The sequence below is a fragment of the Pollachius pollachius genome (genome assembly GCF_949987615.1).
Source record: "Pollachius pollachius genome assembly, chromosome: 13".
Lineage (NCBI taxonomy): Eukaryota > Metazoa > Chordata > Actinopteri > Gadiformes > Gadidae > Pollachius > Pollachius pollachius.
In genome coordinates, this window is record NC_136946.1 from 10,875,085 (window position 1) to 10,897,372 (window position 22,288).

General features: G+C 46.6%; 2 protein-coding genes across 3 annotated transcripts in view; both read left to right on the forward strand.

Moving 5' to 3' along the window:
* The first annotated feature begins 103 nt into the window (after positions 1-103).
* On the forward strand, positions 104-3,516 carry LOC307084604 (uncharacterized protein). 2 transcript variants are annotated; one of them, XM_079749040.1, is made up of 5 exons: positions 104-143; positions 544-672; positions 1,327-1,439; positions 1,643-1,786; positions 2,062-3,516. In XM_079749040.1, the coding sequence occupies exons 2-5, from the start codon at positions 654-656 to the stop codon at positions 2,977-2,979; spliced, it is 1,194 nt and encodes a 397-aa protein (XP_079605166.1). In that variant the 5' UTR covers positions 104-143; positions 544-653; the 3' UTR covers positions 2,980-3,516. The 2 variants fall into 2 exon arrangements, with proteins under 2 accessions (XP_079605166.1, XP_079605167.1); XM_079749041.1 differs by having other exon boundaries at positions 598-672.
* Positions 3,517-3,974: 458 nt separating this feature from the next.
* The window catches only part of kmt2ba (lysine (K)-specific methyltransferase 2Ba), a 30,420-nt gene continuing 12,106 nt past the window's right edge, over positions 3,975-22,288 (forward strand). The window contains 28 exon segments of the mRNA XM_079749369.1: positions 3,975-4,309; positions 7,534-8,863; positions 9,479-9,648; positions 10,281-10,367; positions 10,679-10,835; positions 10,986-11,202; positions 11,637-11,698; positions 11,852-12,232; positions 12,592-12,704; positions 14,894-15,604; positions 15,920-16,024; positions 16,147-16,260; positions 16,572-16,718; positions 17,028-17,120; positions 17,349-17,466; positions 17,725-17,835; positions 18,036-18,223; positions 18,926-19,030; positions 19,166-19,276; positions 19,499-19,575; positions 19,711-19,868; positions 20,062-20,147; positions 20,520-20,654; positions 20,767-20,925; positions 21,023-21,140; positions 21,243-21,321; positions 21,566-21,726; positions 22,128-22,280. Of these exon segments, the coding sequence (XP_079605495.1) occupies positions 4,007-4,309; positions 7,534-8,863; positions 9,479-9,648; positions 10,281-10,367; positions 10,679-10,835; positions 10,986-11,202; positions 11,637-11,698; positions 11,852-12,232; positions 12,592-12,704; positions 14,894-15,604; positions 15,920-16,024; positions 16,147-16,260; positions 16,572-16,718; positions 17,028-17,120; positions 17,349-17,466; positions 17,725-17,835; positions 18,036-18,223; positions 18,926-19,030; positions 19,166-19,276; positions 19,499-19,575; positions 19,711-19,868; positions 20,062-20,147; positions 20,520-20,654; positions 20,767-20,925; positions 21,023-21,140; positions 21,243-21,321; positions 21,566-21,726; positions 22,128-22,280 (5,749 nt within the window). The 5' untranslated portion in view covers positions 3,975-4,006.

Sequence of the window (22,288 nt, forward strand, 5' to 3'; positions counted from 1 at the left end):
AACCTAAGGTGGCACAAGGGGTCGAGCAATATAAAAGTGTGGTGTTGTAAAGCGCTCCCTCTTGCTGAGCATCCTGGTACTGTTTCTCGGGGTATCCTGGTCACGTGACTGGAGAACACAGTCGCCATTACCCTGACTCCCTGGTAAGATTGGGTTTTAAACGCATGATAGTAACAACCACATTCGGATATTTACGTAGGTAACTAGTTTACTTTGTATGACGTCTAGCTTCATTCCGACATCCTGCGACACATTTTCCTTCTATATGTATCGATCCTCTATATTTCCTTTGTACGTATATATATTCTCCTCAGTCCTAAAACACTGGCTTTTAAAATTGCATGCATGCACAGAAGCTAAGTTTGAACGCAATGATGGTTATTTCTGCCCCTTGCAATAAATCTACGCTCATTGCACATTTGTTTGTTTACGACGGTTACAGCAGGCCTTCCTCTGTAGTCTGTCCAACTTTACGTTAAATCTGTTACGTCTTTAGAAAATACCATGCATGCTGTCATTCTTTGTTATTCTTCCAACTGACAGTTTCTTCCCTCCACCGTGATCATATCAACTCTTTGGAGAGGTTGACAACCAAAGGAGTTCTTGTTGGGACAACCTCGAGGGAGGGTCTCCCTTCTCGGCCGCACTGTAAGATGAACGGGAACCAAATAGGTACTTATGTGTTCCTTAACTCTTATTTACTCCTTAGGAGTATCTCATACTATGTCATTTCGGTTCCAGAATTAGATGATCAAATGTATGAAATGAAAAACGGGGACATTTGTAGTTTAGCTGGCAATATATAAACAAAATATCGGATGGGGAGGGAATGGGGACGCATTCACATTTTTCTTATTATCATGGTTGATGTAACGTGAGCACTGTCCAAAAGGATTCGGCAGTATTCAATAATAAATTGACCAAGATGAAATAAATGCGTGTTCGGTAATTACGCTCATAAGTATCCCCGCCTCTAGCAACATGATTGGTCGAAACAAAAATTAAGCGAAAGTTTGGGTGAAACACAAATTTCGCTCGGCTGCCATATGCCTTTAGATATTAATCTAAAGTATGATTTGTGAGACTTCATACAATGCACCAAATGCAAACACTGCAGCACCGAGACATTGTACAATCAGGGGGAAATATCTCACTCAATCATAAACACAAAAACCTGTCAAGCCAACAAGCTGTGGTTTCCTGGCTTGTGGTGGTCCCAATACAATCACATTTTTGTTCTGCCAAATTACCCCGGGTGCCAATTTTATGTTTATCCAAAATGATTCAACAGTCAGCTGTGTAACTGAGGGTCCGCTTGCATTTCAGATAAAGAGCATCATGAGTGTCGGCAATGCTTCATCATATTTTCCAATGAGCGGTCAATGCTTAGGCACAACAGAAAATTCCATAAGGAGGAGTACATGCAACTTCTCCAAAGGGTGAGAAGCCTGAAAAATATATATATCCTAATACGGCATACATAAAACATTCTAGTCGATAGTTATTATCCTGCAATCCTTAAGTTTACTATACTAAATATCTATTAAATTGCAATCTCTGCTCAGTGTCTTTCGCTGCTCATGCAAAAACAAAAAGTCTGAAATGTGCTCATAATGGTCAGCAACAATTTATCTTTCTGCAGAACAACACAGTGTTCCTGTGCTACAAGTGTAACCAGAGATTTCAGACGTCCGCGAAGCTCCGTCAACACAATCTCTCCCATGGCACAGACGACAAGCCCTTCCGCTGTGAAATCTGTCGAGAAGGCTACTCAAAATTTGAAGAGGTGATTACACGGGAGGGACACTCAATGCTAGTCACTTTATTTAGATTGTTCTTCTATAAATAGTTCATAAAGGGTGGCAGTGGCTCACGAGATAGAGCAGGTCATCTGGGGACCTGAAGGTAAACAGCTCCCCCTAGCAAAGTATAGAGGTGTAGGTGCAAGACACCCAACCCTAACTGCTCCAAACGAGCTGGCTGTTTCCTTGCATGGCTGACACCATGCTGACACATCTTGCTTGTGCACGTTTCTCACTGCTGTTCTTTGTTCTCCTACAGTTGCTGACACACCGGCGGGAGGTGTGCCCGAAGCGTAAGTTTCACTGCAAGGTCTGTGGGATGAATTTCCAGAACCTAGACTCCCTCGAGACGCACAAGTCCATACATCTCCCAAGGAGGCGTGGCCGCCCGGCCAAGAAGAAGGAAACTGAGTGGGGGACCACAGACGAGGAGACCATGTCCCCCGAGAAGGAGGATGAAGAGGAGGAGGAGGAGGAGGAGGAGGAGGAGGAGCTAGACGGCAGAGCAGAGGACCAGAGAGCATCTGGGTCCCCAGACACGAAGACCCCGGTGCCTGATAAGGAGGCACAGGGACGGGCCTCTGAGAGCCAGCAACCAGGATACAACATCCCATGCTCTGTGGATTACCGTGACCTCACCTTCCCTTCAATGGAAGCCCTGAGGGTGCACAAGAAGGACGATCACAGGCCCCAGCCGGCCACCCAGTCGACGACCCCAGAAAACAAGACCATTGTGCCCAAGGAGGAGGAGGAGCAGGAAGCAGATGGCAGAGCAGAGGACCAGAGGGCATTGAGGGCCCAGACGTCCAGTCCACAGGGGAGTGCCTTTGAGAGCCAGCCCCCCACAAAACGCGGCCAGCTCACCATGGAACATGGCTGCCTAGCTAAGAGAATGGCCACCGTGCCGTGGACTGTAGACATGAAGACCACGGTGCCCAAGGAGGAAGACGAGGAGGAAGAATTAGACGACAGATCAGACGCCCAGAGAGCGTTGAGGGCCCATACGTCCAGCCCGCAGGGACAGGCCTCTGAGGGCCAGCAGCCAGGGTACAACATCCCATGCCCTGTGGATAATTGTGAGCTCACCTTCCCTTCTGTGGAAGCTCTGAGGGTGCACAAGAAGGACATTCACAGGCCCCAGCCCGTGCCAGAACTTGCTCCGCTACGCCTTCCCTAGCTGTGGGAAGAACTGTGGTTAGAGAAACAAAGTCACTGCTCACCAGTAGAGGCCACTGAAGTCAATGATTAAATATAAACAAACATAATACAGAGGGGAGGGGGGAAAAGGGCCATTACCGTGTTCCAGTGAACATGCATTCTTCACTGGAACACAGTTCTGTTCAGATACAAAATTCATGGAATTTCCGAATTTGCAAAGCCAATGTCTGCTTCAACAAAGACAATTTAATATAAGGACTTGTGTTTTGCAGTGTGTACTGTAGAAAAACGCATGAGGATTATGGGATTGTATGGTGCCACCTAGTCCTACCCAATAACAATGTATATGGTGATGATACATTGACTCAATACCATACTTATTTTCAAGAAAGTTTTCATTTACTTATAAATAGAGCTATAGTGATGTATAATTTATTACAATGTCCACATTTTCCTGTAACCAGGCCTTGTTTTACCTACACATACCTAGGTATTTGGAGCATTTCGTTTTTCAATATATATTTTTTATGGTGGGAAAACCATGGATTATATAACTCAGCTGGTCATCCTCATTTTAAATGACCCAATGATTGTATTATTGTGGTTCGCCATATTATTGTTATGGTTCTATGTGACCAACTGTTACATTTAACAAAAACTATGTTCATTAAACTTCTTTGGTTTTGAATTAATCCTATTGTTTACATTTGTAGATGGTGGTATGAGAACAAAAAGCGACAGTATCTTACTTAATTCATCCATATAATGCACCGTGTTTCTACGGTTATGTTTTTTAGTCTCAGAAATAAATGTTACGTCAAAGTTTATCACTGATGAAATCCTACAAAATGTAGACCGCGAGTGGTTGGACGTCGGCCTCTGGTTGGCCCCTTACGATGTGCTGTTCTGAGAGACTCGCTTTCCCATAATGCAATTAAACTTCCTTCCTAGCTCGCGCTTTTCGTCCAGCTTTCCATCTTGCCTCTGCTCTACAGCACGGCACAGCCAGCGCTCTGTACTGGTGGTGGTTGTTGTTGTAGAGAATAATGGCGGCATCGGGAGGCGGATTATCATCTCCCACTAATGTCACAGTCCTAAACAACCAGGGCCAGGCACGGGCTCGCTTCCCTGGTCGGCCGTGGTCAACTCGAAATCGGCTTCGGTTCGAGAAACGTCCCCAACGCGGAAGGTTGGGTTCTGACTGTGGAGATGTGACCCTCGGAGGGCCGAGGCCCATAAACATCGGACTCACTTTGAGCGAGGATCCTTCGCTACTGCGCCTACTTGGTGTAACTGAGAAGTATGGGCGCCAGAAAGATGCGGGATTTGAGTCGAGCGGGAGTGAAGAGGTGAATGAGCTATTGTTACTCGGTCAGCTACAAAGTGTGCAGATACCCAATAGAGATCATGATCTCTATTTATATTTTCGAACAATATGGGACGGATATTGACGTTTCGCTGCTAGCCCTTCTGCACAGCAGGGGAAGTGAGCGATCACACAGTGGGTAGTAGTAAGCTAGATGCTACCAGGGTATGCCCCAGATAGACTGGCTGACCAGCAATCTACCAACACTACTGATCTATACTTAAAAATGCTATGCACCATTTTTGTTTATACCAAACTGAACCAGTCTTTGTGAGCTAAGGCTAATCGCCCACCGTCTTGCGTGCTTTGGGCGGAACAATTGGCGGTAGTGATAGATGGGAAAACACGAATACAAGTTTGTCATGTCGTTTGCTATTCTTTTAATCTGTAACCCCTTCATAAATACAAAGTGGTGTGGATTGCGTCAAAGCCAAAACACAGTCCTTATACATAGACAACGTTTTTAACACGTTGCACCTGTCAGCTGAATGCCCTGTTTTGAATACACTGATGTGGTTTAGATTGGCAAACATTTGTGCATAGTACGTTTGAGGTTGAGTATTTATATCTGTGCATGTTTACTTTGTGTAATTTTTCCATGTTGAGGATATTGTTATGGCATGCCATATATTGTTTATATCCTACTTTTATTGATATCTGCATCGCTAAATAGACAGCCTATTTCAAATCCCTTCTCGTTATTCTATGAATCCACCAACATGTCAACAGCTTACAAAGAGTATCTAGTGAACGTTGGAGCAAGAACAATCAGCCTAAACATAAACGAGCAATATTCCAGTATTTTTTTAAAACGTCAGAATGGGTCTATGATTTCCATAGTGTTTGATAAACTAGTTAATTGGATGGAGCCATTTCCCAAAGCACTTGGATCGACCGAAAATACACACTCGCTGTACAGTTTAAAAGTAACTCTAAATCTACAATTTCAAAGGAAATTCAGTGGACTTTATCAATATGAAGAATGTTCTGCATTCTAAAAAAGCACATTATAGCCATATTTTATGTTTCCTGGTAAGGCCACCATAACCTTACCAGCCATCTAAACCTTTAATGTGGTTGAACCTGCCTATGGCTGGCCAAGGAAGACAACCAGAGGAACCATATACGGGGTCAATAAAGTAGACTACTCAATGAAAGTGCATGGACTCACTGATGCAATCTATTTGGATTTGACTGAGATGCAGCCCTCTTAATTCCTCCACTCCAGTATGCCTCTCATCGGTTCCTTTTTTCAACAAGTTCTCTCAGGGGGTTGTACTTGAACCAGTGTGCCCCCTTTTAATGCAAATATCGACTTCTGAAAGATGCTAGTCGGAAGTTGTTTTGCATTCATGGTCGACTTTTTTACCATGGTTTTTTCTTCAACATATGAGGACTTTGAGATGCATTTGTGGGTGCATATAGTTATTCTTTATTTTCCTTTGTTATCATGGGATAAGTTGGTTTTATCAGTGGTGTGTAAAATATATGGTGCAATAAATTTGGCACAATCCAATCAAATCCTTTTCATACAATCCACTACTGGATTTAGAGATGGGCGATATGGCCTAAAATCCATATTGCGATATACATTGCAGCCTCTTGCGACAACGATATATATCACGATATAAAATAACCGTTTCAGAACAGGTTACATAGACCCTAAGGAAAGCCAAACTGCTAAATGTATTTTAAAAAAAAGAGAAATATAGTATGTCATTTCGAGAACATTTATTGTGAAACACTGTAATCATACAACATAATGTTGCAGATAAATAAAATTAGTATTGGGTTTCTTTCCTTTAGTGCAAACCATTCTAAAAGGCACTACACTTAGTTTAAGTCCTTGGTTCTTAAATGCCACCCAAGATGCAGAGAACAGGAAAAACGGGTGTTTTTCTAGATAAGGAACAGACACTGTACTGACAATTAGGGATGGGCATGATTAATTGATGATCGATCATTGATTGTTAAGATTTTTGTCGATTACGTGATATTTTTAACCATCAAAAGGAGGTTGACCCAGCCGGAGAGGTGGTCTCGGAGACGTTGCTCAACATGGATCAAAGAGGAGACGGAACGTCTTTTGGATATTTGGGTCCGATATCCAAAAGACATTCCGTCTCCTCTTTGCTCCATGTTGAGCCACCACCCGACGGTCCGACAAAAGCAAGTAAAAAGTATGCTGGAAAACATAACTTAAAAATGCCGATGAATTTAACACATTCCGAGTCAGGATGAGGGAGAAGGAGTTGGACCAGTCCGCAGATCAATGTATATCACGCTGGATATCCATGATTGTTTACTTTCACCGGTGCTTCCCCCCCCCCCCCCCCCTTTTTCTTTAACGCTTTACAACGCCCCAGACCTTTTTGTCCAATGATTTAACCCATTCAGACCGGATCACGCCTCTGTGCGTGTTTACCTTTAAGACCGGATTGCGCATCAATGCGTGTTTACCATTAACCCATTTGTACCGGCTGCGCGGAGCAACATTGTATCTACTAGATACAATGTTGCGCCGCACAGCAGCCAGTACAAATGGGTTAACGTTCTTTGCCCACATGCAGGTTTGTTGACGAATTCTGGCACTGTTGCGAAAATTGCAATGTGAAAAAGAATTGCACCAAACCAAAAATTAAACATTGTATTTTGCGTCATCAACATGCATTATCGCGATAGAATTAAAACCTCTATCGTAGGCCATGTTTTTATCGTTTATATCGTATATCGTTTATATCGCGCATTACTAACTGGATTGTGTTTCTTGAACACGCTGTTTCTTGAAGACAACGGATATATATGATGCTCTGCTGCAGACCATATGAATCTGAAGTGTTTAGTTGTAACATTCAGAGCCATGCAGGAGTCATGATTGAGGTATACGTTGTATTTGTGATTCAGTATGATTATAATCTGTGTGTGAAGATGCTGATGTTTTGTATACAACTATTATTACACAAACTTGTACAACACGTGTACAAAAGAAGGTCATGACAGTTGTATTATGATGTTTCTTTCTATCGTTGCCATGGCGACCCAAGCACCTGGTTAACACATATGTACCCGGTTAACTCATGATCGGCTATTGTTACCAGATCCCTGCGAGGCAGACACGGCTCTGTTTAGCTAGCAGACCACTACGAAGCTGAACATTTATTTTTAAAAACTTTCAAATGAATCAATACTGTTTTCTTTTTTTTAAAGGAGGAAGATTTCACTGGATTTGGGACACAAACAGTTTGTTCCCATCAGCTTCCGGGAAGCTCTCCTCTGTCATCACCTACCCAGGCCAAGCCTCCTCCGGCCCCTGACCTGTCCCCACAATCCAAGCCGCTGATTGGAAAAATTGTGCCACGGAGCCCCAAACCCACTCTGATTGGAAAAATTGTACAGAGGCCTCGTAAAGAAGGCCGTGGTGATACAGTTAGAGTACCCGATTCTCGGATATCCATTAAGCTGCCTGCCAAGCAGGTAACCCCGAGTCCGGGCACCGAAAGTACCGGAAGGCAGTCCTCAGGCTCCACACAGACAAAAGTGGCCCCGGGGTTGCAGCGCAAAGCGGGCACAAAAGAGCACACTACTCAGGGTTCTACCTCAGCCGCTGGCACCAAACAGGATAAGCTTGTGTGTACCCTGACAGTTGTCAAGGGCAAAGGGAGAGGCTCCAGGCTGAAAGGGGCCGGTAAGGGCTCAAAGCACGCCCAGGCAGACCAAAGCTCTGGGAAGGGGACCAAGGGGTCTCGGCATCAGCAAAATGAGTCTGAAGGAGCTTCGCAATCCCAAGCTCCTACCAAGAGACGGCAGAAGAAGAAGGTGGAGATGGACATCGGGGCTTCCCCTGAGGGTGAAGCCCTTAGTGGACAGGCGGCCCCAACGCTCTCCCAGGGGATCGCAGAAGATTCCCCCAAGAAAAAGCCATTGTTCAGAAAAGTAAAAAAATCGCTGTTCGGGCGACGACGACAGCAGCATAGCAAACCCGCTCAGAAATTGGGCGGTATTAAAATCCGACGTGTGTTTTACACCTACGTTCCTGAGCTTGTTCCAGCTGCTCTGAATCAGGAAGAGGAGGCCCAGGCGCAGCAGGGTCAGAGCTCCAGTAACTCCGCCGCACCTGTCGTCAGCGCTAGGTCTTCCCGGGTCATTAAAGCCCCCAAAAGATTCCTGGATGAGGAGGACGCCATTCCAAAGAGATCCCTGCTCAAATCGGGGTCCATGTTGGAAGCTGGCGGCTCTGCGCAGAGTCCAAATTCCAGCCACCTGGAGGTGTACAAGAACCTCAAGAAGCTGACGTCCAAACTGGCAGAGAAGAAGAAGGGCCCTTCAGGCGCTAAAGGGGAGGATCTGTGTGCAGGCTCCGGCTCGACCCCTCCGGTCCGGAAGAGACGCAGATCCAAGATAAAGATGGAGGAGGTGGACACGCCAGGGGTTGTGAGGAAGCTGGCTGTGTTGCTGAACATCAAGGCCAGCGCGGTGCACGCCCAAGTGCCCTTGAGCGAGCCAGTAGTGGAAGGAGCACTGGATAAAGATGCTCAAAGTAAGAAAAATCCCATTTCCTTTTCTGCTCTCATGGTCAAATGTATGTTTTCAGAAACACTAGCCCGCTTCACAACAGTGACCCCTATCTGTGATTATTGGAAGTAGGCCTGCTCTGATACCTTGGAAACCGTGTGGATTTGGTAACTTCTAGGCTGTTTTAAAGCTCTGCTGTAACCAAGTCGAACTCGGAACGAAAACCGCCGGCGTGATATTGTCGTTTTGCTATTTTGCGATGTTAAACGTGTATATTTTATCCACTTGAACCATTTTAGAAAACAAATCTGTTTTTTAAAAACTAGTTTCTGCAGCTTTGGTCTCCACCTTCTACGTTTACAAGCAGAGAAAGACACGCACTATGAATTGACTCTTACTTTTTCTTTTTTTTTGTATATTTGCATGTTCGGATATTTGCTTGGAAACCTAACGCTTGAAATTATGTGTTCGGACCAGCCCTAATGTAGTGTTAGAAGCACTGGAGGACTGACCTTAGTCTGTTAACCAGCCCTAATGTAGTGTTAGAAGCACTGGAGGACTGACCTGAGTCTGTTAACCGTCCCGTGCAGTGTTTGAAGCACTGGAGGACTGACCTGAGTCTGTTAACCGTCCCGTGCAGTGTTTGAAGGCTACCTCGAGGGTCAGGACAGTGGTGACGTAGCAGAGGCCAGTGACCAGAGCCAGCGGATGAGCCTAACGGGAGCCAATAGGAGGATGCTTCACCTTTTGAAACGAGCCAAGGTCCAGCTCATCAAGATAGACCAGCAGAAGCAGCTGAAGATGGCCCAGGTAATATTCTCTTATCAACCTGGAAAGTATCGTCAAGAAAAACCTTCAGTCATGTTTTTTAATATTCACAGACTTAGAATACAGCAGATTTGTCAATTGTACTGTTATTGTTTAATACAGATTAGCAATATGCATTCCATATGCTCAAACCAAGCTCAAAAGTTTCCTGGGGAAGTTGAGGTTAGTAAGGCAAGGCAACTTTATTTATATAGCACTTTTCATACACAAGGCAGACTCAAAGTGCTTCAGATCATGTATCTCTCTGATAAAAATAGAAGATAAAGGTAAAGTTAAAAAAGCATTTTAGAAAGTGCAATGTGTTTAAGATCAGATCAACATTCTCTCTGGGACTCCAACCCGGCCTAAAGGAACTTGGTCCTTTCCCTGGGACTCCAACCCGGATTCTAGGACTCTAACCCAGAAAGAACTTGGGTCTCAAACCCTTATCCTTTCTCAGATCATGTATCTCTCTGGTAAAAATAGAAAATAAAGGTAAAGGTAAAAAGGCCTTTTTTCTTTTTTTGAAAGTGCAATGTATTTAAGATTTTGCAGAAAGCTTAAGCAACAAGTCTTCTGTAAAGTAACACATTGCTAGAGTCTAAGGTTTTGGTTCCCCTTTGTCTAATGCATAGTTGGGGTCAAGAGAATCAGGAATGGTGGCAAGTGGTAGGCGGAGAAGGAGGAGAGCGGAGAAATCCAGCGATGAAGGCAACACTCAGGTAACTTTAGAAAGGTTTTTGCAAAAATGACAACCATGTTGAGAATTTCTATTTGGCCTTTATACTGCATTCTGTGGGATCCTGGTTGCATGTATCTACAGTCACGGTTCCACCGCAGCCCTCTCTTTGCTCCGAAATGATTTGCAACACTGAATATCTTAAGAATAAAACCTATCCCTCAAAGTTCATTGCATTTAATATCCCGTTGCCTGTGGTATCCCCTCTCATCATAGTCTAAATGAACCTGTGAAGGCTTATTCTCTACTGCCAGTTCTCACATCACCTTTGCCTGGCTGTGTTCCCCCGTGCAGGAGCAGCCTCTCGGAGGGCCCAGGATAAAGCATGTGTGCCGGGCAGCCGCGGTGGCTCTTGGCCAGCCCCGGGCCATGGTGCCGGACGACATTCCCAGACTCAGTGCCCTGCCGCTCCACGAGAGAGAGGGCATCGCGCTGTTGCCCGTCGCAAAACGTAGGCCAACACCGCCCCTTTCCTCCCCCAAAAATGTGTGTTGAATGTCTTACTCTGCGCATTCATCGGTCGTTTCTCGCTCACTCCCTTATCGGCCTCCTTGGGTGTCTCTCTGACTCTGTCTCTCTCTTACCCCACCCCTCCATGTAGTCGAGGAGGGCGGGGACGAGGACGGCTCCGGCCAGGAGAGCGCTCAGTGGGAGCCCCCGGAGAACCGAGTGCAGAGGCGGTGGAAAAGGGGCCGCATCCGCTCCCGCCGCTGCGGGGTGTGCAGGGGCTGCCGGGTGCAGAAGGACTGCGGCACGTGCACCAACTGCCTGGACAAGCCCAAGTTCGGGGGGCCCAACACCAAGAAGCAGTGTTGCACGTGAGTGGACATTCCCGGGTTGGGGAGGGGCTGACCTATTAAGCATAGGTTAAAGGTCAGTGGCCCGACCAAGTGAGACCTAGACCCCTGGCACGGAGTGGTCCATCGCAAAGCGTTCGGTTTGGGTAAAGCCTCTCAGGATGGGACACATCCACTTGGCTTTATACTGCTATCTTTTGCCTTTCATTTGGAGGATAATCTATCATAAATATGTACCACAAACATGCTACTCTTTTCGAAAAAGTAGGATGTATAGATTGGATTAAGTCATTTCACATTTTCCTCAAAAGTATTTCCATTCTACATAGACTTCCTCAATTGCTTTTAAGAGGAAAAATAGCACCCATCTCCTTAATCGTAGGTATGCACTGCATATTTTCCAGAAAAAAGATGCAAAACTATGCTCAAAATAACCTGCGTTTCTCTCCCACCAGACACAAGAAGTGTGAACGGATCGAGAAGGGGAAAGAAGGCCGTATCATGAGACCGTTTAAACGTACGTATACGGATATAATGTAAACGTCTATTATATCTTTCTTCTTTCAACATGATCTCCATGATAAAACAAAAAGGTGAAACAGTATCCAAGCAATGGATTAAATCATTCCACGTTTCCGAATGAAATCACCACGGAACTCTCTTCCCCCAGTTCACGCGAGGCGGTCGTCGTCTGCCGCATCGAGCGCCGAGAGGGTGGAGTCAGGGGACGGACTCCCTGCGGACGCCGTCCCCCTCGGCGACAGGAGACACTCGCGGCGCAACATCAAGCACCGCTCCTACAGCAACCTGCTGAGGTCCGAGTCTGACGACGAGTCCGAGGCGGAGGAGCGGACGGTCAAGCCCGCGCATGCCATCAAGCTCGCTCACGCCGCCAAGCTGGCGCGCGCTGCCAAGCTAGCTCACGCCGCCAAGCTGTCCCGAGGCGCCAAACCAGGCCGCGCCACCAAGCTAGCTCACGCCACCAAGCTAGCTCACGCTGCCAAGCTAGCCCGAGGCAACAAGCTAGCATCCGCCGTCCCTAGCAACCAGGGTAGATCTGTTTTTTATTCGTGTGACGCTGTCTTTATTATTTGTATTATTTGTTTTATTATGATAAAATGTTCATTACCTACCAATATAAGAGCCAATTTTTATATTCAAGTTGTTTCATCAATGGTTCTGAATGCAATACTCAATGTACGTAAAAAAACGTATAATAGCAGTTTCATAATCAATAATATACTGCTTTACATTTTCATAAAATACTTTTCCAGATCGCACAATTCAAGTTAACACAAATCCCACCAGAATAACTACTCCAGAGTCTCCCATCAGTCTCCCATCAGTAACTATAGCAACCTGATTGTGGAGCTGTGTTCTAACGTTCTGAATGGCGTCTCCTGTGTCCAGGCTTTCCTTCCTCCCAGGACGGCAGAGCGGCCCTCTATGACCTCCCCAGCGAGGCAGGCAGGCACCGGCGGCCCGGCCCCAAGGGATCTGCAGGCCGGTACAGAGCTCTGAAGGTAAACCCGCCCACAGCAGCGACGCCTGATCACCATCTCTCAGGCTTGATATTTGTAGTGGTCATGAGGTGGGGGTGGGGTTCTGAAGCGCCGACGGCTCTGGCAGGTGGATGTTAATTTGTGCCTGCCTTTTTTTTGGTAACTACGTGCCCCTTGGAAGAGAGAGGGTACATTCATTGGATCAAACAGGCAAAGGGCTTGGGGCTGTTTCAATCCGCTATAGGGGTTTTGCAAACCCCCAACTCAACCCAATTAGGTTCGAACCCTGGTTATAGTTTTGCTGGTTTGCTGATAGGGGTGGGAATCTCTTCGCACCTCACAATTCGGATTATGAGGTCAACGATTCGATTCTATAACAATTATCAATGCATCTCAATGCAACAATTTTTTTAATGTACATTTCCATGCATGATTTTCAAAAATATATGTATACATCTGAGTTTGCTACACAGAGTCTGCTAATCACTTCCTGCTTTTGTGATGATCATTAAAGACATCAACAGATGAATTAACTTATCTAATATTTTATTAGAGAAAAAGCTTTTGTCACAAATATGACTTTCTATGAACAATGCAATAATCAATGCAGCTTGCATTACAACACAATATGGAAGTATGTAAAAACATAGGTTTCAGTTTTCTTTTCTTTCTAATCTTTCTTTTCTATGTCATTAAAGAAAAAGCTGCTCTTGAATTAGAAGGAGTTCTTGTGTCTGGCTGTGAGTTTGCGTGCTATGCGTAGGCTGAATCGCAATCGTGTCAAGACAAATCAGATTGGCCAATACACACTGAAGATAAATTAAATAATTTTAAAATTACTAAAATTATCCCTCTCTGGCGAACAGAATGTTGCAGCAGGCGAACAAATATTTAAAAAAAAATATATATATATTTTTTATTCTGATTATTAATTTATCTGCATCAAGACGGAATCGTTCTAGAGAGAATCGCGATGCATCGAAGAATCGATTATTTTTCCCACCCCTATTCGCTGATGTGTCAGATCGGTGGGGCTTGACTTAATAAATGGTTAAATAATGTTCCTCAAAGTAATGCAAACTGTTGTGTTGTTATGAACCAAATCGATTAGCGCTAATTAACCTGACCTGCCCTATACTCCGTGCTTGTTAAAACAAACTGGCTCGGACATTCTAATTCAATTATATTTATTTGGGTCATATATAGACGGCCTGTTAGGCCCTTTGGAACTGTACATGTGATTCAGGACTATACAACTACAATTGAATTGAACTCTTGAACTTTCTGGTCTGATTTGGTTTATTCCTTTAGCCTGGCTAACGGCAGACCTCATCTCAATCTACTTTGAGAAGAGGTCTGGGAACCACACATTCATTTTCTCGTATTTGAGGCGTGATTTACGATTGCCTGGAGCCGTTTATTGGACTCTACGAATGTCTATCATATGAGTCTGTACGTAGCTCATAGCCAATCCTATCAATTATACCAGATGACGTATGTAGAGCGACAGAAATTCGATGAGGAAGAAGCATGGACCTATTAACGAAGACGATGGGTGTGTCGTAATTAATCTGTTGAACACATGTTTATAGGCACTTTGAATTTAATTAAGGCACACTTTTTAATTTAGTACGTGGCTTTTGGACATTTGTTGCGGCCAGTCATTGTGTCTTCATTGCTTCAGGAAACCAGTTGCATGTATGGAAGTCCACAATCTGTAATTTTTTATGATTGTTTTAATCAACCTCAACGAAGGACCATATTAATGCATTTATCCATTAATATAGCCTTTTATTTTTTCAGAAGGTGTGCTAATTTAGAAAAACTCTTTAAAATATTATTATTATGCTCATCTTCTTCGATGCATACGTAGTGTTGGTTTTGTCATGGATTGATTATGCCATAGATTGATTACCTCCATTTCCAATCATTTTGAACAAACGGGATAGCTATTTACTTGGAGGAAACCTTTTTGAGGATCCGTTCATTTGCACCCGTGTATCCCTTACTCATCAAATCCCATTCGCCTCTCCTTTCAAACGCACCACAGCCGACGGCCACATACAACAAAAAACAATAGACAGAGACAATATGTTATTGTTCACTACTTCCTGCTTCTACTCTTCGCATCTGCATGTGACCACCGGTAGCTGTCTTAACTGTGGAACCGCATATCTTGCTGTTTGGCTTAGGCAGTCCCTCCTCCACAGGCACAGGGGAAGGCAGAAGGGGAGGAGCCCAGAGGAGCCAGCCCGCCCCGGGACCCACTGCCACCCCTGCAGCAACGATGCTTACAAATCTGTTTACACCGCCTGCCTGAGTCCATGCTGCAGTTGGCTCCGCCCCCACTGGCTCCACCCCCAACCCCTACAGCTCCATCCCCTGCGCCCTTTCTGGCAGCAGCTACATCCTCGCCCCCGACCATGCTGCCGCCAATTCCATCCCAAATCCCACTCCTTCCTGCTCCAGCCCCACTCTCGCCCCCAGCGTTGCCAGATAACCCATCGCCCCAGCGCATAATAACCCCGCCCCTACTGGCTCCTGCCCCAATCTCGCCCCCAGCGTGGCCAGCTATTCCATCACCCCAGCCCATAATAACCCCACCTCCAACCACCACTCGCATATCAGCAGCCCCTTCTAAAAAGGAGACGCTTCTTAAATTGTCCCGACTTGTAAAAAGCCACACGACTGCCCATAATCACCGTGTAGCCGTACACACGCTTCCCAAACCGGAGTTGTCCATGCGGCTGGTCGTGCCGCGGCTACCCCACTCTGTGGTCCTCGCAGCTTCAAAAACACACAGCTTTGTAGCGCCGCAAACACCACGGCCAGACCCTCCGACGGCAGAGGGCACAGCTCAACCGCTACCCAGGCAACCAGCACAGCTATGCCTGTGTTTACACCGGCTGGCCGAGCCGCTGGTGAAGTCCTTGATGCTGGCACCACAGCGGCATGAGGCTGAAGAAGAGGAGAAGGGAGGGAGGGATGGAGAGGAGGAGGAGGAGGAGGAGGAGGAGGAGGAGGAGGAGGAAGAGGAGGAGGGGGATGGAGAGGAGGAGGAGGGGGAAGAAGAGGAGGAGGGGGATGGAGAGGAGGAGGAGGAAGAGGAGAATGATGAGAGCGATGGAGGAACGGACACATGGAGCCATGGGTGTGGAGATGAGGCGAGCTCCGTTAGTGAGCAGTTGCAGGCACATGCCACACACGGTGACCCCCGCTCTGTGCTTCGTTCCCAGAATGCTGGAGAGTGTGCTTCGCCCAGCACCCCTGGAGGGTTGCATAACGGATTCGCCCACAAGGGTCTGCTGCAGAGCACGCGCAGGATCCGTGTGGACTTCAAGGTCAGTCTCTGTTCAGCTGGTGGTGATCCCCTACCGCCCCCGTACCTTACGCTCCTCCGAGGGCGGCCGCGGCTTCACATCTGACCCTTTTCTGTGTGTTTTTTTTTTGTTTTTTTTTCCAGGAGGACTGCGCTCTGAAGAACGTGTGGCTGCTGGGCGGGCTCAGCGTGCTGACCTCCGTACCCACCACGCCACAGCCGGTCTGCCTGCTCTGTGCCAGCAAGGGCCACCATGAGGTACATCATGCCCTCAGTCACCCGCAATACGGAGGGGAGAGGCCGGCGCAAGAGCCAAATGTTGCTTCTCTTTATATTGCCGCCTTGAGGTCTATTTTGAGTGTATCTGACCGGACCATACTTTGGTTGTAATTGCGGACACAATAAATAAACCATTTAACACCATTTTAAAATGAACGCACAAATATTATCCTGGTTCTACATCAGCCGTGATTCTATTCTTCTGTTCAATTAAATCCATTGTAGTTTATAGTTGATGCATCAACTATAACAAGTCTGCTCTCTCCGCCCCTCACCCCTTGCCCCGTCAGCTGATCTTCTGCCAGATCTGCTGTGAGCCGTTCCACAGCTTCTGCCTCCTGCCCGAGGAGCGCCCCCAGGAGGAGAACAAGGAGAACTGGTGCTGCAGGCGCTGCAAGTTCTGTCACGTCTGCGGGCGCAAAAGCAAAAGCACAAAGGTGCGCTTCTCATCTATGCACGTCAGGCGTCTTGTAGTTAAATTCAATCAAAAAGTTTTCGTCCTTCTATGGCTATTTCATTTTTAGGGTAAAAGATGATTTCCTTTGATACTGGTTCAGCTGTGAATATTAATTTTCATGGCTGATATTTGTTTTCTCTGAAGCGGAAATGAAATGGAATAATGTTGCCTTCCATAACTCCTAACCCTTTGAATATAGCCTGATTTAAATCTCAGGTCCCTGAGGTATTGCGTTTGGTCAAAGAAAATGCATAAATTCATATTAATACAAAGCTTTGTTTCCTTCTAGCCTGTATTGCAGTGCAGGAGATGCCAGAACTCCTACCATCCTTCATGCTTGGGACCGACCTACCCCAAGCCTTTGAATTGTAGCACACCCTGGGTATGTACCCTCTGACCTCTAGGCCCAGATCTACCCCAAACCTTTGAACCGTAGCCTACCCTGGGTATGTACCCTGTTAGGCCTAGACCTACCCCAAGCCTATGACACAATAGTGGGGAAATATGTAAAAACACAAATGTGCAAACTAGTCAACCAAGTGTTTGTATGAAGGGTGTTATATAGCCATGAAATGAATCTTTAGGTCTGACACCCCTGCTCTGTGTGTAGGTGTGCATGGTGTGCATCCGCTGTAAGAGCTGTGGGGTAACGCCTGGGAAGAACTGGGACATGTCCTGGAACCACGAGCAGGACCTCTGCCCCGACTGCACACCCCTGTACAAGAAAGGTACGCTGAATGTTGTGTCCACCATGCAGACAAATTAACTCATTTTATTTAAAGAAAACAAACTCTAAAACGTCCAGTTTCAGCGGGTTTCATCATTCCATCAATGGTCTTTTTATCGTCTCAAATCTTCTTCTTATGTACTGCCTCACTTAAAAAGCATCGGCAGCCTCCACAGTAAACTCCAGTGTCAACAACAGCTTGTGCCTGACCTCGAGTGGGAAGCTCTGAGATGTTGAAAGGAAGGATGTGTCTCCACAGGGAACTACTGCGGCGTGTGCCACCAGTGCTACGAGACGGGGCCTGAGCAGCCCAAGCTGCAATGCTCTGCCTGCAGCCGCCTCGTGCACTCCAAATGTGAAGGTGTCTCCGGTGAGCCAAGGACCAGAGATTAATGTTTACAGACTGTATGAAAAGCTTCCCTTCTGCTCCTACGTTATGAATGCACCATCTTAAAAAAAACAATACATGACTGTAGATGGTAAATGGATTGATTCGATTGCCATCTCTATAAAATCGATTTGGTGTGTGTGTGTATTTAATTTATCCAATGTTGGTCTTGACCTCTCCAGAGGAGATGTTTCGGCTGTTCTCGAGCCAAGTGGAGCGCGTTGCGTTCACGTGCACGGCCTGCATCCCGGGTGGCGCTGCAGACGGGTGGAGGGAGCAGCTCCAAGGCGCGCTCAGGGCCAGGATGGAGCAGGTGCTGAAGGAGCTCCTGTCCTCCAGCACCACCCAGCACCTCAACCGCTGCCGAACGGTAGGAAACACCACCCACTACTTTAGCTTTAATATTAGGGGACACCTCCCCCTTAACAGTTTTAACATTAGGGGACACCTCCACCTTAACAGTTTTAACATTAGGACACACCTCCCACTACTTTACAGTCAGAACAGTGGGAGACACCACCCGTACTTTACAGTTTTAACATTAGGAGACACCACCCGTACTTTACAGTCAGAACAGTAGGAGATACCACCCGTACTTTACAGTCAGAACAGTAGGAGACACCACCCGTACTTTACAGTCAGAACAGTGGGAGACACCACCCGTACTTTACAGTCAGAACAGTAGGAGACACCACCCGTACTTTACAGTCAGAACAGTAGGAGACACCACCCGTACTTTACAGTCAGAACAGTGGAGACACCACCCGTACTTTAGTTAGTCTACCAGATATTTCTCTGTGTATGATGGATGTGCAACAATTCCTTCAAGTCATTAATACATAATGTCTCATAATATTTATAAAATGTTGAGTGAATTATCATAATTATATATATTTCACAGGCAGCATAAGGGCACTTATATCACTTCAATTTTTGATTCACTTACCGTGCGAGATAAACAATAATTTCTTGATTCGTGTAATTTGGCTTCCACTTGCCGCATTAGAAACTCCCATGTTTATATGTGAAGCGCTGATTGAGAAAGGCTTCTATGGTGTTTGGGTCTTTACAGTGTGTGGCCAGGGGCGATGTGGACTACGTGGTTGAAGAGCAGAAACCAGTCTGTGACTTATGCGCCGTGGGCAAGAAGTTTGAAAAGGGGTGCTACACCTCCATAGTAAGTACATCAGCACATCCATGGGCTTCTTCGATCTTAACCATAACCCAGTACAGCCGCGGTTTTTATTTTGTGCTCTGCTCGGTCGGGAGGCAACTGACAGTTGTTGCTTTTGAATGTGTTTACACCACTCAGAAAGCATTCCATGCGGACGTTGCCTTGGTGATGCGGAGGTGGCTGCAGCAGGAAGAGCCTTTTCCTGAGGATCAAAGACCCACCACTCAGGCCAAGGAACACTACCTCAATGTACGTCTGCTGTTCACAGCCTGCAGAGGGTTGCGTTGATTGTTAATAAATCGGACTTGATCGCACGCATTAGTTTCATGATGCAAATGCAGAGGTGAAGTTCTGCCCACAGAGTTTCGCCTGATCCACTGTTTAGCGCAAATAAAAAATGAATCTGAGCCAATTAACAAATACAACTATTTTCAGTTTTTCGAATTGACCCGTCTTTTGCATGTTTCACAGCTGATGAAGCAGGTCTTCACTTGGTTCAATGGAGACGATCTGAATATTTGTGACCCACTGTCCAAAGAACATGCAGGGTAAGGGCTGCCGGAATAAAGTATCTCGAGTTCCTCTCCCGGGATTAATCCTCTTAAACCAGGAGAGTCATCTTAAGAAAAAAGATCTGGCAAAAAACACTTCGCTTCACTCCCCGTCTCCTCTTCTTCCCCCAGAGCGATGCTCCCTTATGCAGTGATGCCTCCCTCCAGGGAACACAGCTACGCCCAGTGGCTGGAGAGGACCTACCATGGCTGCGAGGACAGCCCAGTCCAAGACCCCTCGCTCCCAGACACCAAGCCCCTCCCTGAGACCGAAGGACTTAAGGCCCACGGTAAGAAACCATGTCAGGCGTTTGCCAATCAGGCGTCAGTGTTGGATTAGGGGCTGTAAACATATTATTAGTTGTATTATTATATATTTTTGGACATAAAGATTTGTCTGACAAGCAGCCAAGAAACTAATCTTGTTGACGTAACATTGTTTGTGCCACAGCAGTCTCTCACCATTCGTATTCCTGCCTACAGGTTTGCCGAAGGATGTGTCCTCGTCAAGAAGCAGGGACGGGCGGCAGTGCGTACTTTGTCAACACTTTGGAGACGAGCTGCCAAGCGTAAGCTTCCCCTCCTCTAGGTTGCACCGGGTCTAGTCGGCAATCATTATTCCCATCCAAACAGAACCAGCGCATCTTCCTCCACGGCTGAAGGTGTTTTGGCACCGGTGACAACTTGTGCAAAGTCGCTGGCTTTGCCTTCTCCCAATAATATAAAATCACGCTTAAAAGCTTCCAACGAGCTAGCCGGCTGTTTTGGTCCATGCTCATCACTGTTTAATTTGCAACTAAATTAAGATTTATTCAAAAAGCCGTTTCATGCTGCCTTCTATTAAACTGAACGATCATAATGGTCGATTTTGGTCTTAAATGTGTTGTGTTTTAAGTATGATGCCGCCATTAAATGGTAGCTCCTGTTCTCTGTCCGCCCAGGCTGAGGGCCGCCTCCTGTACTTGGGGCAGAACGAGTGGGCGCACGTCAACTGCTGCATATGGTCTGCGGAGGTGTACGAGGACAACAGCGCTCTCCTGCAGGTGCACAGTGCCGTCTCTAGGGGGCGCTACCTGGTAAGGAAATTGTTAAATGGCGCTTCTCGTCACACAACCATTTTCCTATCATTTTGAACATCTAACTGCATGGACAGATTTTCACTGTTTTTCTTATGTGTGTTTTTATCAGCGTTGTGACCACTGCAGTCAATCAGGAGCAACAGTAGGCTGCTGTCTGTCCAGCTGCCAGAGTAACTTCCACTTCATGTGCGCCCGGGCTCGGAACTGTATGTTTCAGCTGGACAGGAAGGTGTACTGCTACAAACACAGGGACCTCGTCACGGAAAAGGTTGGTGTTCTGGGTCTTGACTTCTCATCCCCATCCTCCCAAAGAATAATTTTGAGTGGGGACCAGAGACTCACACCGCTGTCCTCCCCATTGCAAGATGGTTTCTGGGAAGGGCTTTGAAGTTCCGAGGCGTATCTACGTGGACTTTGATGGCATCGCGCTCAAGAGGAAGTTCCTCATGGGCCTGGAGCCGGAGTCCATCAGGATGACCATAGGTGAGACTTGGAATGGCTTACAATGACCTATTTGAGTGGCAGTGTGTACGTTCCCATCTTAACCTTCACTGTTTGACCCCTGGCCCCGGTCGTCCGTTGCAGGTTCTCTGCAGATCCAGAAACTGGGCGTGTTATCCGAGCTTTCGTCCAATGGGAAGTTGTTGTACCCCACCGGCTATCAGTAAGTTATGAGTCACCGTCGATGCGCACAAACTCACGGCAACCTTTTTTGATTTCCCTCAATGCAGATTGCAGTCAATTGAGGGGCAAACCAGCACACGTACACGAATGAACGCGCTCACTTCAAAACACGGAACGTCTTTGATGCGTTTCCTGCTTCCCCCTGTCTCATCTCACGCACCGGCCTCATTTCATCCCGCGGTGTTGACTGATCTCCATTCCGTCTGTGGCGCCCCTTCCTCCAGGTGTTCCCGGCTGTACTGGAGCACTGTGGACCCGCGCAGGCGCTGCAAGTACACGTGCAGGGTGACGGAGGTGAGCACCCCTCTCCCAGGGCAGGAACACGACCCCAGGTGGGACAAGGATGAGAACCAGACCATCATCCACAGCCCCAGTCACCAGCTCGGTAAGCATAGGACACATGTTGAGGCTCTGGTTTTCTTCTCTTCTTCTCGTCCCTTGTCCGTATATCTGTGTAGTGAATCAGTAAAAGGAGCCTACAGCTTTTGGTTATTGATGGAGAGTTACTGGAAATGGCGACACTCAAGAGTGCAAAAGCAGGCTGACACCACTCTCGTCATTTTATAGTTCCATGCATCTCCTCAATGCTGGTCATTCATTAGTGATAATAAAGGGCCGAGATTCAGTTTTAGCTTTGAATAGACTGTAGACTTTGTAGACTGGGCGTAACATGGATTTCAATCATATTTGTTCTCTGATCAACTGATCAACTACGACAAACGTGCCGAGAAGATTTTGTGCATGTCCCTGATTGACCTTCCTATTTATACTCCTCCCCCCTTCCAGAGATAGAGTCACCCGAACCGCTGAGCTCCTCACCCAAGGAGGCCAAGTCAAACACTTCGTCTCCAAACTCCAAGCCGCCGGGAGCCAGGGTCCACGGCTACGCCCATGCACGGAAACCAGCCGGGGGCTCCTCGCGACCGCTTCCCTCCCCAGGTAAACAC

Excerpts from the sequence above, each read along its gene's own strand:
- LOC307084604 (XM_079749040.1), top strand. Across the intron at positions 1,440-1,642 it reads ACATGCAACTTCTCCAAAGG|AACAACACAGTGTTCCTGTG; the intron begins GTGAGAAGCCTG and ends ATCTTTCTGCAG. Across the intron at positions 1,787-2,061 it reads GCTACTCAAAATTTGAAGAG|TTGCTGACACACCGGCGGGA; the intron begins GTGATTACACGG and ends GTTCTCCTACAG.